Source organism: Trachinotus anak, unplaced genomic scaffold (assembly GCF_046630095.1).
Source record: "Trachinotus anak isolate AG129_WGS33_773 ecotype Australia unplaced genomic scaffold, CSIRO_AGI_Tana_v1 ptg000026l, whole genome shotgun sequence".
Taxonomy (NCBI): domain Eukaryota; kingdom Metazoa; phylum Chordata; class Actinopteri; order Carangiformes; family Carangidae; genus Trachinotus; species Trachinotus anak.
This window is the reverse complement of record NW_027273877.1, coordinates 6,373,463-6,388,889: the sequence shown is the minus strand read 5'-3', so window position 1 is coordinate 6,388,889 and position 15,427 is coordinate 6,373,463. Positions and strand designations below refer to the sequence as shown.

The following is a 15,427-nucleotide window of genomic DNA, read 5'->3' as shown; positions in this document are numbered from 1 at the left end:
TGCCCCAACACACACACGCACACACACACACACAGCAAACAGCAGCAAGTTTCACGCCGTCTCTTGTCAGCTCCCTCTCCCACTCTATCTGCTGCAAATCCCTTTTCATAAACCACCCCAAGCTTTCTTGCAACTTCACTTCTTTTCCACCAGCATCTCCTTCCTCTCTGACTCAATCTCAACTCCTCCCCTCTGGGATATTTTAGGCCAGGCAGCTTGAAACATATCACCCTCCCTCCCTCTTCCCCTCCTCCCACCCTTCTTATCATCGAGCGAATAACACATTTCTAAGGCGGGTGGCCCCCGCTGCGGAAAAAGGTGAGTAATGAGTACAGGCCTCTCTAATTAACAAGCAACTCTTTCCCAGCCATGCATGTTTAGTTGCACATCATCAGTGTGCTGACAGTTTTTGTGCGGCGGTGCAAATGAATGCAGTGGCTCAAGGTTCAAAGAAGTATGTGTCAGATTCAAAAAGACTTCTCATTACAGCAAAAATCTCTGTGTACCATATATGACCATTGTGAGTAATTATATAGGGAGTCATTCACTGGAGAGTGAAACTCTCCAGCTATTTCCAGTTCTGGCAGTTATTTGATTTATGCCATTTCCCCTGAATGTATTGTGCCATCCTGTGAGCCCTCTCATATTCAATTGTTTTGATGGATCTTCTAAAACAACACCTTTTTCAATAAGGAAATACTGTATACCCTTATTATATTCTGTTCCTGCAGGGTTCCTATATTGGTGTTTTTCCACAAGTATCCTTAGAGAGTGTTGCACTGTCATTTCTTTAGGGTTCATTTTTTTCCAATAGTATATTTTGCAGTGCTTTCAAAGATCACCATTTCAGTGCGGGAAGTCTCCCTATGCATCGAGCTCATTTTTAACAAGCGGCATGATAAAAGATTTATCTTGTGCTCCTCAAAAATATCCATCATAACAAGTGGCTGCAACTCAACAAAGAACACAGAGGTTCAGTTACGTTTCGTCTTGGCAATTGGCAAGACAGAATTTGATCTATGTGGTGTGATAGTTGCTGCCAGACATGGTGGGTGCAGCATTTCAGACATGGTATTGTCAGTCACACCAGTTTATAGAAGTGGTTCAGCAGCAGTTCTATAGGTGAAATCAATGAGTAAGGTCAGGTGTGATTTTCAAGACATCAAGGTATTACAAAGTGCTCATGAAAGCACAGTACAACAGCAGTGTGCACAAGGCCCTATAAGCCTTCTGATAGATAGGAACAAGTTCCCCGTCTGCCAGCTAAGAACAAGAAATGAGGCCACAGTGGGCACACCATCACCACAACTGGACGATTGAGGAGAAGAAGACATGACATTGTATGAAAAATGTTGTTGTACCATAGGGCTGCCATAAAAAGCATTAATCCTTGGATGAATGATTGCATTGTTTACAGGCTTGTGGTGTTGTTGTGTTGAGTGCCACATTTGGCCTCTCAAAGTCCACTGATCAGTATTTGAAAGCCACATTTTTGCAGGGCACATTTGTGGCCACAGTTAGTGGATACCTCCAGCAGTATAATCTTCCATGTCACAAAGCACTCATCATCGCAGGGTGACTCCAGGTACATGACACTGGATTCAATTTACGCCAATAACCTGCACAGTCTGCAGATCGAAAGCCAACAGAACATTTTGGCAGGAGGTGGACTGGAAGATTTGAAGATGGGGTGCAATGGCAGGTGACAACAAATCCTGCAACCAAAGCATTTTGTGAAACCTCTGTACAAGACTGTCCATTTCAGAGAGGCTTGGACATCAGAGTATATTGCAGCATACGTGGTATGATATATACACCGGTTAAAATTAGATGTGTTTCTAACAGCACAGAGATGAATGCCTGACCAAATAGAGATGACTAACAAACTACAATCAATATGATCTGTTCTCTATTAAAAACAACAGAAAAATGTACTAGAAATTTGGCTTGCCAATTTCTGCTATAGTTGCTGAAGAGCTGAAGACCAATAAGGCCAGCCAGGGACTATAGTCCCACATGTAATGCTGCTATCACAGAAATGGAGGCTTGAAAAAGAAAACGATTTCTCAATAAAAACTGGAAATTGTTAGATAATAGAGAACAGAGCACATAGCAGAAATCCAGATCTCTGCTATGTGCTCTGTGGTTTTGTAGCTTTGTCTCTGTGCTCTTTTCCTCTTGTGGTGGTACGACCTCAGCTTCACCAGAGAGATCAACGGAGACTGCAGCCATCCTGACTCTGCTCCATTTCACTTTCTGTCCTCAGGCAGATGTTTCAGGGCAACAGCCTAAAGGTCCCGCCGCTAAAATAACAGTTAGTTTGCGAGAACTATAAAATGTAACTCCCACACAGCACTATCACAGACAACAACAGCATCATTGTTCTCACAACCACTCAACTGTTCTGTACATCTGACTGGTCTGCACATTTTATGCATTCAGTGTTATTCATGAAGTCTGTCTGCTGAAAGTAAATCGTGCATGTTCTGCTGTGTGGTAGTTAAAGCACTTTTCCTTCAGCCCAACGTCTCATTAAGAATTTACAATGGCTTTTTTCCAGTCTATTGACCTGTTTATTTAGCCCCAAAAAGAAAAGCACAATAAAGTCCTGTAAGAACTTGATGACAGCCTCTCAAAAATACAATATACTTTCAAAAAACAGCACAGTAAATACAGAATGTGGTCATGAGCAATTACCACTAGTATTTAATTCCAGCTATTCACTAGTAGTAGTATTCCTCTGATAGTGTTTTCATTGTTTTTATCATCTTTTGCTTATCAGGGTGGGTTATTTTATTTCCCAGCAGAAACTATATTTGAGCTGAGTGTCTGAATGACGTCAGTTTTGCTGGTTACCTGGGATCTTGATTCATTTATCTCCTCTGCCCTGAGGAGGCCTGTTACTTTTTTAAAACGTAAACAGTCCCTGACAGCTGCTGACAAACCTCCTCAGCTCTGTTCCTCTTCAGTCCGGGTGGAGGACAGTCTTGCCAACTTATCCAACACATTAAAGTCTTTGGGTCTTGCGTTGTCTTTAATAACATATTTAAAAATTCTATTTATGAAAAAAGAGACATTTAAAGATCATACTTTATCCTTTTAGATGCAGTGATAAGTTGACAATAATTAAATCATGTGAGTTCATTCATTTATACATTTTTAAAAGTTCCTTCTCTTTGACGCCTGGCTCTGCCACCCATCCGTCCAAGGCAATCCAAACTCTTCTCTCACATTGTCCCCCGTTGGTGGAACGCACTACCACTTCCTACCAGAGCAGGGGCGTCCCTCTCTACCTTTAAAAGACTCCTGAAGACCCAGCTCTTCAGAGAGCACCTTCTCTCCTAGCACTACATAGCAAATCCACACTTAAAGAATCGTCACTAGCACTTATTGCTGCGCTATCACTTCTTATCGCGCTTAACCTTGATTGTTCCCCTTTCTGTAAGTCGCTTTGGATAAAAGCGTCTGCTAAATGACTAAATGTAAATGTAAATGATTTGATAGTCAAATGGACAATTCCTCATTGCTCAGCGGCGCATATTCCTTCATCTCTTTGGACAGTAGATAGAAAACAAAACAGCATTTGATGACATTTGATCTCTTTTTCAATCATTTTTATCTGAAAAAAGTTAAACTCTTCAGCAAGCATACATTTTGGTGGAAACTGTTTAATGACTGTTGCTGCACTTATTTGTATTTACCATTTAACACCTAGCTTTTGGGGTGGTGTCACCTAAATGAAAACAGTTTTTTTCTGTTGTTGATCTTTAGACTCTTCTAAGGAATTTGGACACATTATCTTTAAGGAATTACCTCTTTGTTGGACTGTCGGGTTGCTTTGAAGGCAGGGAGATTATATTTTTCTAAGGTATCAGTTATGTACTTTGCTGTGAATTGTACCTTCATTATTTTGAGCCATGAGCATCATGTCTCTCGGGATGATAATATTGATCCAATGGTCGGTCCATCACTTTGGTCCAAAATGAAATATCTCAACATCTGTTGGATGGCTTGTTGCTAAATTTGTTTTGTTTTTCAGTTTTCCAATAATGAATCCTTTTTACTTTTGATTGAAATGTCTGTCATCATTTTACATTTGTGACATCTTATTTAGCTCCATCATTAATTCAAATCTTTATTTTTTCCATTGCTTTGGTTTAAGAGCAAATCTCTATACAACTAACATCCCCATCATCCTCAGCTTTACTTTGTTTTTAGTGCTAATCAGCAAACGTTAGCATGCTAACACGCTAAATTAAAATGAAAACCGTGGTTCTAACTGCAAAATATCATCATGTTACAGTTGCTAAGTGTAACATGCTGACCTCAGCGGGCATAAAACGGGAAGTATAAGGTTAGACAAAAGAGGTTCCAGTGTGGTCTTATCAAGCCTGGATTACCAACTGCCCTTGGGCCTAAGACCCTCCGGGGCCAAACAACCCTAGTGTCACTCTGGATCAATGGGGCCCAGCACAAAAAATTGCCCTTGGCCTCTAACAGATTAATGCAGCCATGGATCTCAGTGATCAAATATGTGAACTGATGATAGTTAGCTTTTCATCACCAGTTTCCCATGAGCAAAATTTACAATATCAAAAATGTTTTGTGCGCGTAAGCATTAGCACTTAATTAACACCTCATCTATTCAAGTCACATGAATTGTGATTTATGTTCCAGAAAGAAAATCTTCAGTTTCACATCAGTCAAATTGTCATCAATGATCTGAAGAAACTGAATCAGAGAGATAACAGCAGTTGAATTTGTTACTTGCAAGATGGTCTCTGTGCCAAAAAAAGATGAGGAATTTTTTTCTTTTGCATGTGTATGACTAACAAGGTTTGCCTCTCAAGTTGCTCTAAAACTGCTTTCATTTATTTTCTCCCATGGAACTCACGCTGCATCTTTCCTTTAACGATCTCACGCTCACAAACACATGCCATTACACACACACACACACACACACACACACACACACACACACACACTACTCCTCTTAATCTATGTCTGTTGAAGTGGTCTTTAATGAGGTGTGAACAGAGGACCACAACCCTCTCCCTCCTTTTTCATCTTCCCTCTCACACCCCTGAGAGCGACAGAAACAGACAGACAGAGCGACAAAGACATACAGCAAGCGGCAAACATAGGGGTGGAGGGAGAGAAGGCGATGGTAGAGTTAATGGGAGAGAACGAGGTCTTTTTTCTATTTCATTACTCCATCCCCCCCATCCATCATCATGTGATCACAGCGAGCGCAGATCACAGGGCCTGTGAGGGACACTTTAAAGATTTTCTCCGTAGCTGATACCAACATCAGGCTTTTCAGTGTTTATGTGCGCAGGAATGCGTGTGCGCAAGTGTGTGTAATGTGCTTATACTGTTTGTGTGCGGGGAAGTGGGTCAGGCTGGATGTGTTTCTAGCCCCTTAGCGAAAAGCCTGCCCACTCCCACTCATAATAACCCACCACAGAATTATGGTTTTGTAGTTGAAGACCAGCCAGATTCACTAATGCATCTCAAATATGTGTGTCTGTGTGTGAATGTGTGTGTTTGCATGCCTTCTCGCTGATGAACAGCATATCAGCAGCATGCCCTTGATTTGGATGAAGGGCAGTATCTCTATTAGAATTAGACAGCCTTCTCCTGCTTTGTTACCTTTAGCTTTAAACTTGCCAAAAATCAACCTCATGTTCTCTCAGCTTATTAAAAATACACCACAACTTTGATTACCTTCCAGGTTTGGGATTTCACCTTCATCTGGCTCAGTGCAACCTGCGAGTCAAAATGATAATTCACATCTGAATGAGAGAGAGTCTGTATTCTTGATACCAGTCCACACATGACTTTTTTGAAATGGAAAACCATCCATCCTCTCTGCTTAAATTGCAAAGTGAGGTTACCAGAGTCAACAGTATGTCATGTCCCTTTAATCGAGATGCAATAGAGTCATCCTGTTTGCTCAGATGTAATTCTGGAAATGGGAACTATCACAGGCAATGGACATAGGAGACTAAGCCCTCAGCTGAAACAGTAGATAACTCAGCAACAGTGTGTGTTCCCTCTGGCCTTAATACAATCTCCCATTTACACTGGTCCACACCACCAGACTGGTTATAGAGATCCCGATGGGGCTATGTTCTGAATATTTTATTTGTATAATATTTTACTGGTATTATATGAGGAAAAAATACAGTATTGATAAGTCACTCTTGAGTTGTTCCAGCAGCCTCTGTGACGCTATATATGGTATGACAACAGTAACAATAACCACATGCTCTAATGTACAGTTGAACAGGTTTTGGTCATCTTTGTAATCTTTGCCCTGAGGTCATGACTTTATAATTTGATTTCCCTGCAAATCTGCAAATTCCGTTTGAAAAATTCACACCACACTGTGAAAAATACATCCTACATTTCAGCAAGTGAGGCTCTTTAAGTGCACATATTGGCACGTGATTGAGACTTTAAAAATGTGAACCTATCCTTTAATGCTAATATAAATTGTGGAAAAAGGGCAAATGACAAAGAAATATGAAATCATGCTGTGATTTTTTTTAAATATATAGTGACATTAGAAATTGCAAAAAAGAATGTAAGATGAGTTAAGGTTACTATAAAGTCACTAAATCCATGCCTAGATGTAGATATGTTCCAGGCTCTTCCCTCAGTACGGGCCTTGGTAACATGATAACAACAGGGCTGGTTTGTGGACCTTGCTGGTAGAATATTTTATCACATATACTGGACTGGGCTTAAACCTAAATCTAAATTATGCTGTTCATAGCAGAGACTAGTAGATTTGGTAAATATAAATTTGCTGTGTGCAGTTGAGTTGTATTAGTAGCACATGACTAAATTTCTGGGTGTTCTGAGTATACTTAGTACTACTACAGCAGCAGCCATGAAGCTTTCATGTCATTTCCAACCTGTGCCACATTTTCCATATTCCTGTTTGTAACATCCTGGCAGTCAATTGTGCAATGTCAAGCACCATCATGCTTCCCCAACTCAAGGTGCTACTCAAGGCAGTTGCAAAGGGTGCCTCTATATAATGTATAACAATTGGCCAATGAAATCTCAGACAGTTCAAAAGAAGAAGTGGTTAAAATGTCCATTTACACTACAATTATACATATCTTAATATTGGAGTGGATCTTATGGATTTGGGTAATTATCACAATTATTCTATTTCATATATGTCAGTTATCAAAGGGCTTAAGAAATCTGTTTTTCTTAATTTTCTCATTAATGTAACTGCATAATACATAATTTCAATCTTACTTAAGCAGTATAGAGCTATGGCTCCAGGTTTGATGTTTGTATCCGTAGCTGAGCTTATTGCATGTTACTATAAATACATGCAGCCATATCCCTTCCTGTGCACCATTTTCTCTTTAGATTCACTGTCTTGTATAAGACAAACCATCAGAGTGGAATAACTCATTTTTCTTTTCATGTCATAATGAAACAAAATAATCTAAGCATATTTCATCGAGAAAAAGGTAATTAACGTAATGAGATTTCTTTACACAGCATTGAAACATGCCAGGGACAGGGAAAGGCAGAATTCGCTGTGGTTCTTTTCTGAATTTGTAATTAATGAGCTCACATAGGCATTTATTTCCTGGTATCAGCTCACTCCTCTCATCAAATTGCATGATCCTTTATTTGCGACCATGTTATGGTTTTGTCTGTCAATTGATTGGACATCAGAACAATTGAGGGGTTTTTCATTAACGCAAATGAAGGGACCCTTGAGTTGGCACCAACAGATGGAAACTAAATGCAAAATATCTGCACATACGTTTTTTTTTTATTCTTCTTTTTTCTTTTTCAAATCTCACAAGTAGCATTTGATATTTTTGAGTTGATTTGCTCATCAGACATGTCCACTTAGAAAGTGTGCTGACTTCTAACATTTATTGCAGCATCTCGCTGAGATGATACTTTGTTTTACTTTGTTGGTTTTTCTGCAAATCTACAAGTGTCATAGTCTTCCACTGTCTCAAGATAAATCAAGTTGTTTTTGTTTCTTCATTACAAGTCAAGACTCAAAATTTGTTGACAAGATCCTGTAGCAGCCATGTGAATTATGGCTCTTTTCTGTCAGGGCCAAGTCAGAGGTAATGTTGAGCTACAACATTATGCTCTGGTGATGGTAAATAGATGGGTCAACAGAGTGTACGACTTTGACACCATTGTTCACATGCCTTTTCCTACTGGCAGTAGTGTTGGTCTCTTTTAATCATGACTTTGATCTTTCCTGAACCTTAACCAAGTGGATGAAGTTGCCCAAGCTTGAGCAAAGCTAAGCGATAGATGGTAGCAAAAGAAGAAAATGGTTGTTTGGTTTTTTTTGTGTTTTGAAAGACAATGGCAGATGACATTCTGCCATTTACTGTAGTTTGCAGGACTCCCAAAGCCAGTAAATGTAAATCTGCATGCAGTCTTTACAAATGTTAATAATAGTGACGAGGAAACTTGCATACACCAGAGATGAAGAAAATGACCCCAAGCTAAATCTATTTTATCTATTTTTGCTGCCCATGGAAAAATAACATTTAAGCCAAATAAAATTATGGAAATTTTTGCATTAATTTAATTTTCCTCATAAAGACTGGTCCACAGAATCCAACTCGTCAGTGGAAAAATACGTTTCAAATATTTTGCAGTTGCATCATAAAACTCTCCATGTGTTGCGCTATCATGGAGAATTAATGGAGATTTGATGTTCTCAAGGAATAATGGAATATAAAAAGACATGTTCAGGAAAAGAGGATCCAGTTCAGTGTAAACTTTTTTTGTAGCTCCTCACTAAAACTCGCCTGTTTTTTTAAGGTCAGCTCAACGATCTCCAATCCAGTCAAACCACAACCCATTTGTACCGAAACAAGCCTTATCCCTCGGAGTATTTCCAAGCGTGCAGCGATAGAAAACCTCTCTGATGCCACTTTGAAGACTAGAACCAATTAGGGAATCATTATAATGAGGAGCCTCTAAGTGCACATCTTTTGTTACTCAGCAGCTGTCTAATTGGTGTTGGTGTTTTTCGAAGGGAGTTGGGATGAAGACTGTTCTAAAGTAACTGTGATACACTTTTAAAGCAGCAACTCTCTCAGGGCTGACATTTTCACAATACATATCACATGGATTTTTGTTATTATGCTAATAGGTGTTCTAAGCATTCATAGTTTTTCAAGAAATACATATTTTCTTGTCATAGTAGCTATACACAGCAGAAAATACTGAATTTCCCACAGCAGCTCTCAGTCTCACCATACCTACTGCAGCTGTGAATGATTTTTACCCCAGGATATAATGTAAATTCAGAAACGATTGACTAGTTACACAGCTACTGTATATAGAGCACAGTTTGTACTGCAGTCCACTTCCGAGCCATATCATCACTTACACACTCATTTATACAAGGAATGAATAGCATTAGTCCTGAAGCAGCTGCTGCTTTGAAAGTATATGTATTGATGTTTAAAGCTTTGAATAGATAATTCTGAGTCATAGTAACTCTTTTTTTTCTCTGTCCACTCCTTAAATATTATATTTCCATGCATTTGTTCCCATTTTAATGCAGCCCTTTATTGTGGTCTTGAATGAATAAATCATACTCCCACTGTCCATGGGGAGAAAGATATGGAATTTAATGTGCTCTTTCTTTTCTTTCTGTTTGTCTTTTCACAGCCCCACTAACAGACAAGCCGCCAAAAATCCTTTTCCCTTCAGAGAGCCAAATGAGCATCATAGAGATGGCAATAGGTAAGAAAATGTGTTTCACTCCCCACACTGATTGCTTATTTTCTGTCTGTTGATGGAGCGTGTGGTGTCATACTTGTGGCATATGCCTTCTCGTCACAATGGCATTGCTTCAGATTTCTAGATCAGTTGATCAAAGCCAATCCCCCAGAAGTTAGTCTTGTTCTACTTAACAGCTATATGTCAGTTCCTTCTTTCCTTCCTTGGGGTCAAATGGAATTAGTGAATAATTTTAATGGGTTTCTGGTTCATCCTATAAATCTTTTATTTACCACTACTGCAGAGAGAACTGGGCCTTTATTTGAAACCTCTCTTTAAGTTCCTCTATTCTGATTTTTATACAGTATTTTATCATATTTTACTAAGAAGCCTGCTTGTTCTGATCTGCTCCTATTTTTATATTTTTCGTTGATGCAGTTTGCTCAACATTTCCTCCATGTTTTACTGGTCATCTTGATAAATTCAGGAAAGTCAGAAAACAGCAGAAACATTGAAAAAGAAATACTGTTTTTGTGTTTTTGTGTAATTAATTCAAATCAATCCTACTTTGGTGGTTTTTCTGTTGCTGTTGAGCTACTGTCAATGAAACCCAACATTTCCTGTACAAATGCTTTGCAGTGAAGCCTCCCAGGAATTCAAGTTGCATAATACCTCTTCTTTCTGTCAGGCTTTTAATGTGAAACATTTGCAGGAAGTGTTAAGTTTATTGACAGTCACTCAATACTGAATGAAAGTAGAAACGATTGCAAATAATTGGTGACTGAAAACAGTATTTCAATTAGAAAGGGAAACTACATGTGAGTGTACAATGAGTATACAGTGGAATTATTGCTACAGAAATGTACATTACGCTGGATTTACAATATCAGCCTTTTTATTGTATTATTTTTTTAATAAGGAATCACCTTATGGTGCTTATGATTTTACCTTTTACAGTGGGATACTCCAAATATTTAATACCAAAGCATTTTAAGACAGTGCCTAAAAATAATCATCACTAAACTAACAAATATAGGAAACTGCTGTTTGACAAAGCCTGGGATCCCCATTGCTTTTCTGCAAATGTGACTTTTAAAATTATAGTTTTTCAGGTTGAAAGTCTCAGTAGATCCAAAAAGAACATATCTTACCTTTGCTTCTGCTGGTAACTATTTATCCAGACAGTTTTGGGTGCAATTTGCTCAGGTCTTAAAATGTGTCTCAAGCATATCTGCCTCCACCCCAGTGCGATAGGGAATTAAATTTAATTTGTTTTGTAAGCAACCCTTCAAAGTGTCTTATGCTGTCACAACAAATATTTACCTCACCTTGTTATAGAGAACGTTGCGTCACATTTGTGTTTGGGTGCAGCTCAGATTTGACTTGAAGTAACCAAACAGTGTTCAGTAAGGTCTCTTCACTGTCTTTGCTGCTTTCTGAATGGACCTTGAGTTTTCATCATGGTAGAAGAAAAACAGGATGAGTCATTGGTCACATTTGTGTATGAAAAAGAAAGTGATTCAGTGGATATGAAAGCTATGTCCTCTGCTTCCTCTCCTCCTATCCAGTGGAGCGCCTCTTCATTGTATTTACGCTCATCACATCTATCCTAGTTATCTTGTGCAACATGAATGCAACTTGTGTTTGTTCAGGTCTAATGAGGCACTAATGAATCGAAGTGGTGCTTCTGAGAAACCATCCATACACTTTCTTCATATTATCTTCAAATTTATAATGTTAGCATTACCTCAAATGATTGCCTTCATTTCTGCCTCATGTGGCTGCCTCAGAACAGTAGCCTTTCGTTTGCCTTACCAGCTTTTGATGCACAGGGACTCATGGGAAAATTCCCGCTTTGTGCCTTATTGGGCGAAAGCTCAGCTGTTGGTGGAAGGGAAAATGGGTCATGATGGAGGCTTCCTTTGAAGTAAATTTGTCATGGGTGATGAACACAACTGGCTTGCTGAGGTAAAAGGTGGCAATCAGAAAATAGGCGCAAATCATTGTAGCTTTGAATTGATGATGGATAAAAGCCTCTCCAGCTTTTTTCATCTGATTAAGTGTTTCATAGTGGATGATGGTGATATTTCGAAGTCCATTATCTGATGGCTGTCAGAACAGGCAATATATTTCCAAAGAAAGAATATGTGCTGCTCTTCTTGTTTTTGAATTGTGTTTGATTATTTTCTACTGTACTTTTTACTGTATTTTTTTTTACATACTTTCAGGAATTTTCATCCCCTTGGCTTACTGTATCAGAAATCATTTTCATCTTGATTTTCAGTGGAGGATAAGAACTGTTTTATGTTCCTCCCTCTACTATTGCACCCATTGATATTCTACACAGAGTCAGCAGTACTCTGTACATAATACATGAATACATATTTGATTATTTGCCTGTACAAGCGCCTGTCACTTCTTCTCAGTGTTGGACCAGAATGCTTTTGTCATCCACAGAGAGCCCAGTCAACTACAGTGGGTTGTGGCAGTTTGGGCAGAATTTTAATATTCAGTCTCCCATGAAATATAGAAGCGTAAATGGCTTCAGCTGACAGTTAATTGGGCAGGTGAGAGGGAGAAAGCAAGAGAAGTGGGGAAAGGCAAATGTGGAGAGACACTTTTCAAGCTCTTGTTGTGCAACTCGAGGGATGAACAGAGAGTACAGAGGGGTCTGTAAATGGGGGGCCCCAATTAATCAGCGCGCACTTTTTGTCTATGGCTCACTCCCTTTTTTGTCTCCTAATGGATGTGGTTCTTCAGATATAATTGATTAAATTTAAAATGCTTGATTAAAACATGTTGTGTAAATGCTCTCCTCAGCCCTCGGCGGGCATGTCTTTCCACTGCTTTCACTGTGGGACAGATCAGATACAGTTTGTGTCTGTAATTCAGTCTGACAGTTCGATGCGCACTGCTTTCACTCTGTCTTGTGCAGATGTAGAATAATTGACTGCAGTCTAGCCAAGCAGACTAACTGCAGTGCAAGTCTGTTTCGAGTAGACTGCTAATGTGTACGATTTGTAAACACTAAATACTTTGACAACGGGATGATTAATTTCCTTAATGCATGAACATGTTTGTGTTTTCCCTGTTGATTGAATGTGCAAAGAACTGCTTTTGTCACTTTCTGTGCTCTTGCACTCGATCCAGCAGTAGATTCAAACCATCTTACAGAAACAAACCCGTGTCTTTAGCCTTTATTCTGCTGGTGCCACGTTTGATTTGTTTTAATGCTGTTTTCAAGGCAGAGCTGACATGTCACTTGCGGCCTCACTTGTCTACCTATCCTGACATTTTATTTTGGGTTAGATTGAATTTACGACCATGGTGGCGCTCTGTTTGTGATGTTCAATCTGGGAATACCCTGCAAGTTCCCCTGTGATCTTGATTGGCTGTTAAAACTTCAAGCTCTTTCAACTGCCTCCTTCCTCGGGATATCACACTTCATCCCCTGACACCTGACATTACGACACCACAGCGAGTTTTCTGAAATTGCAGCAGTGATGCTGTCTACACCTCTTCACTGATTCCTCTGCAATTCACATTTAAGCTCACACATGAATGCTTGACTTAAAGAAGCCATCCAAATTTGGGTATTGTTCTGCATCACCAATGAGTTGTTTTGTGTCAGAGTAATTGAGTTGATTCGCTTTTCCCAAAAACTGCCTTGTCTTCTGTACCTCAGTTAGTGATTGGCTTTGTTTCCCACAATGCCTTTTGGGAGCCTTTAGGGGACGTGAGTGAATTTGTTGTTTTCAGATGGGCAGTAGCACAGCACCAAATTGAGAACACAAGAAAGGGTCAAAGGTAATTGGTACACCTCCAACTCCAACTCCATTTAGGCTGTTGTCCAGGGATAGATTAGTAGTTTGTGAAAGTCTCTGCTCTTTTTACACAGCTAAATTAGTTAAATCAGCTAAATTAGTTCAGTTTTGTTTTGTGTCTTTGATTATCTAAATAACTAAGTTTTACTTGTATTGGAGTGTGTATAAAAGAGCATAAAAATGCACTGTCATACATTGGTTTCAAGTTTGAAGACACCTTTACTCCCAGTTAAGTCTAAATGCTTCAGTTGAGCATACAGTGATATTTTAGACAACAGTGTGTTTCCAACCTTGTGGCAACAGTTAAGGAAAGGTCCTCTCCTGTTTCAACAAGAGAAGACAAGCCCCTGTGCAAAAAGCCAGGTGCATAAAGAAATGTTTTTTGGGTTCAGCTGAATCGGAGTAAATCCCTGCAGTCAGGTTCCAAAACCTTGTCGAGAGCCTTCCCAGAAGAGCTGAGGTTGTTCGATTATTAATTCATGTGGTTTAAAAATTAAATGTTCTACACTCAAAATGTCTGAGTAATGTTAGGGTCTCCACATACTTTTGCCATGAGCTTATGGGAACAGAATACATACACATAACAGATAAATTAGTAATGAAATATGTGCGTTTTTTTATTATCATGTTAGTAGTATGCACATGCTAGCAAATGTGTTTCTGATGAGGATTCAGCATATTATTTTCTAATTGCAACCAAGTAATACAAAAGTGATTCTTTTAATGACATAGTTTGAAAAATGAGTATCACATCCTCTCACAAAGGCTTTCATCTTTCTTCTCAGCCTCACTATAATAGTCTGACAATATGCATATGCACTCCTCTCATAGGTTGAGCCTCCTCATTTATTGGTTGGTTAATAATAACAGTGTAAACTGGAAATTGGTCTTCAGTCACTCATCGGAAGGAGTTAAATTGTCTAATGATATGAACAGAGAATACCTCAGTCAGAACAAAGTCGTTATTATCCTGAATTGAGTCTACAACCACATCAAATTACAATTTACAGTCCTTCGATAAAGATGGGGTTAGTCACATCATCCCATGTACTGTTGTTCTTGTGCAGGTCAAATTTCTATGAGACTCCCATTTCCTTTCAGCTGACACTCAAACACGGATCCTTCCTCGGACTCATTTTCTACTTCTGTATTTTTTTCCATACTCTGTAGAACAGAGTGTCATCAGGAAGAAATGATGAACTGCATTTAGACAGCAGACAAAATGTCAACTTTCACCACACTGACAGAATGTAGGTGAAACTCCGTACAACAGATGGTTTTGAAATGTATAACCTTTACTTGACTTTATCACTCTATGAATGTTGATCATCCCATTATCCTGGAACGAATTTCTTCCTGTAGCTGTATGGATTTGATCTTCTTATGGTGGGATGTTGTGGATCTTCTCACATTGATTCAGGCACCATTCTCAATATTTAATGATTAATATTGATGTCTTGGAGGTTCTGCTGACAATCTGCAGAGAGATGAAGGCACAACATGCCACAGATAGTTAAACATGTGTGATAGATCATGTTCAAGGTAAATACCAAGAGTCCTAGAGAGAGGATGTAAACATCGAAGGGTCAGGAAGATACAATGATTACATGATCACATGGTTTATTGATTGTTTTTTCTCACTTTAGAAATCATATATTGTCTTCAGATGACACCTTGAAGCTCAGCTCAGATGTTTTTTAATTTTCCATTTCCATTTAAATAATACATCAAATGCATTTAACAGGAATATAGCAAAAGACACACAAGAAAATTTAACTCAAGAGAAATTAAGAAAAAAAAAAAAAAGATGCAAAAGCCCTGATATGTTTCAACTTGGACACCTGTGCAGGCCTTGACAG

General features: G+C 38.9%; 1 protein-coding gene across 5 annotated transcripts in view; it reads left to right on the top strand.

The window, feature by feature from the left end:
* The window catches only part of LOC139609454 (interleukin-1 receptor accessory protein-like 1), a 284,017-nt gene that overhangs the window by 179,094 nt on the left and 89,496 nt on the right, over window positions 1–15,427 (top strand). For all 5 annotated transcript variants that reach the window (XM_071464066.1, XM_071464067.1, XM_071464070.1 and 2 more), the window contains one exon: window positions 9,694–9,768. In XM_071464066.1, the coding sequence (XP_071320167.1) occupies window positions 9,694–9,768 (75 nt within the window). The remainder of the gene's footprint in view (window positions 1–9,693; window positions 9,769–15,427) is intronic.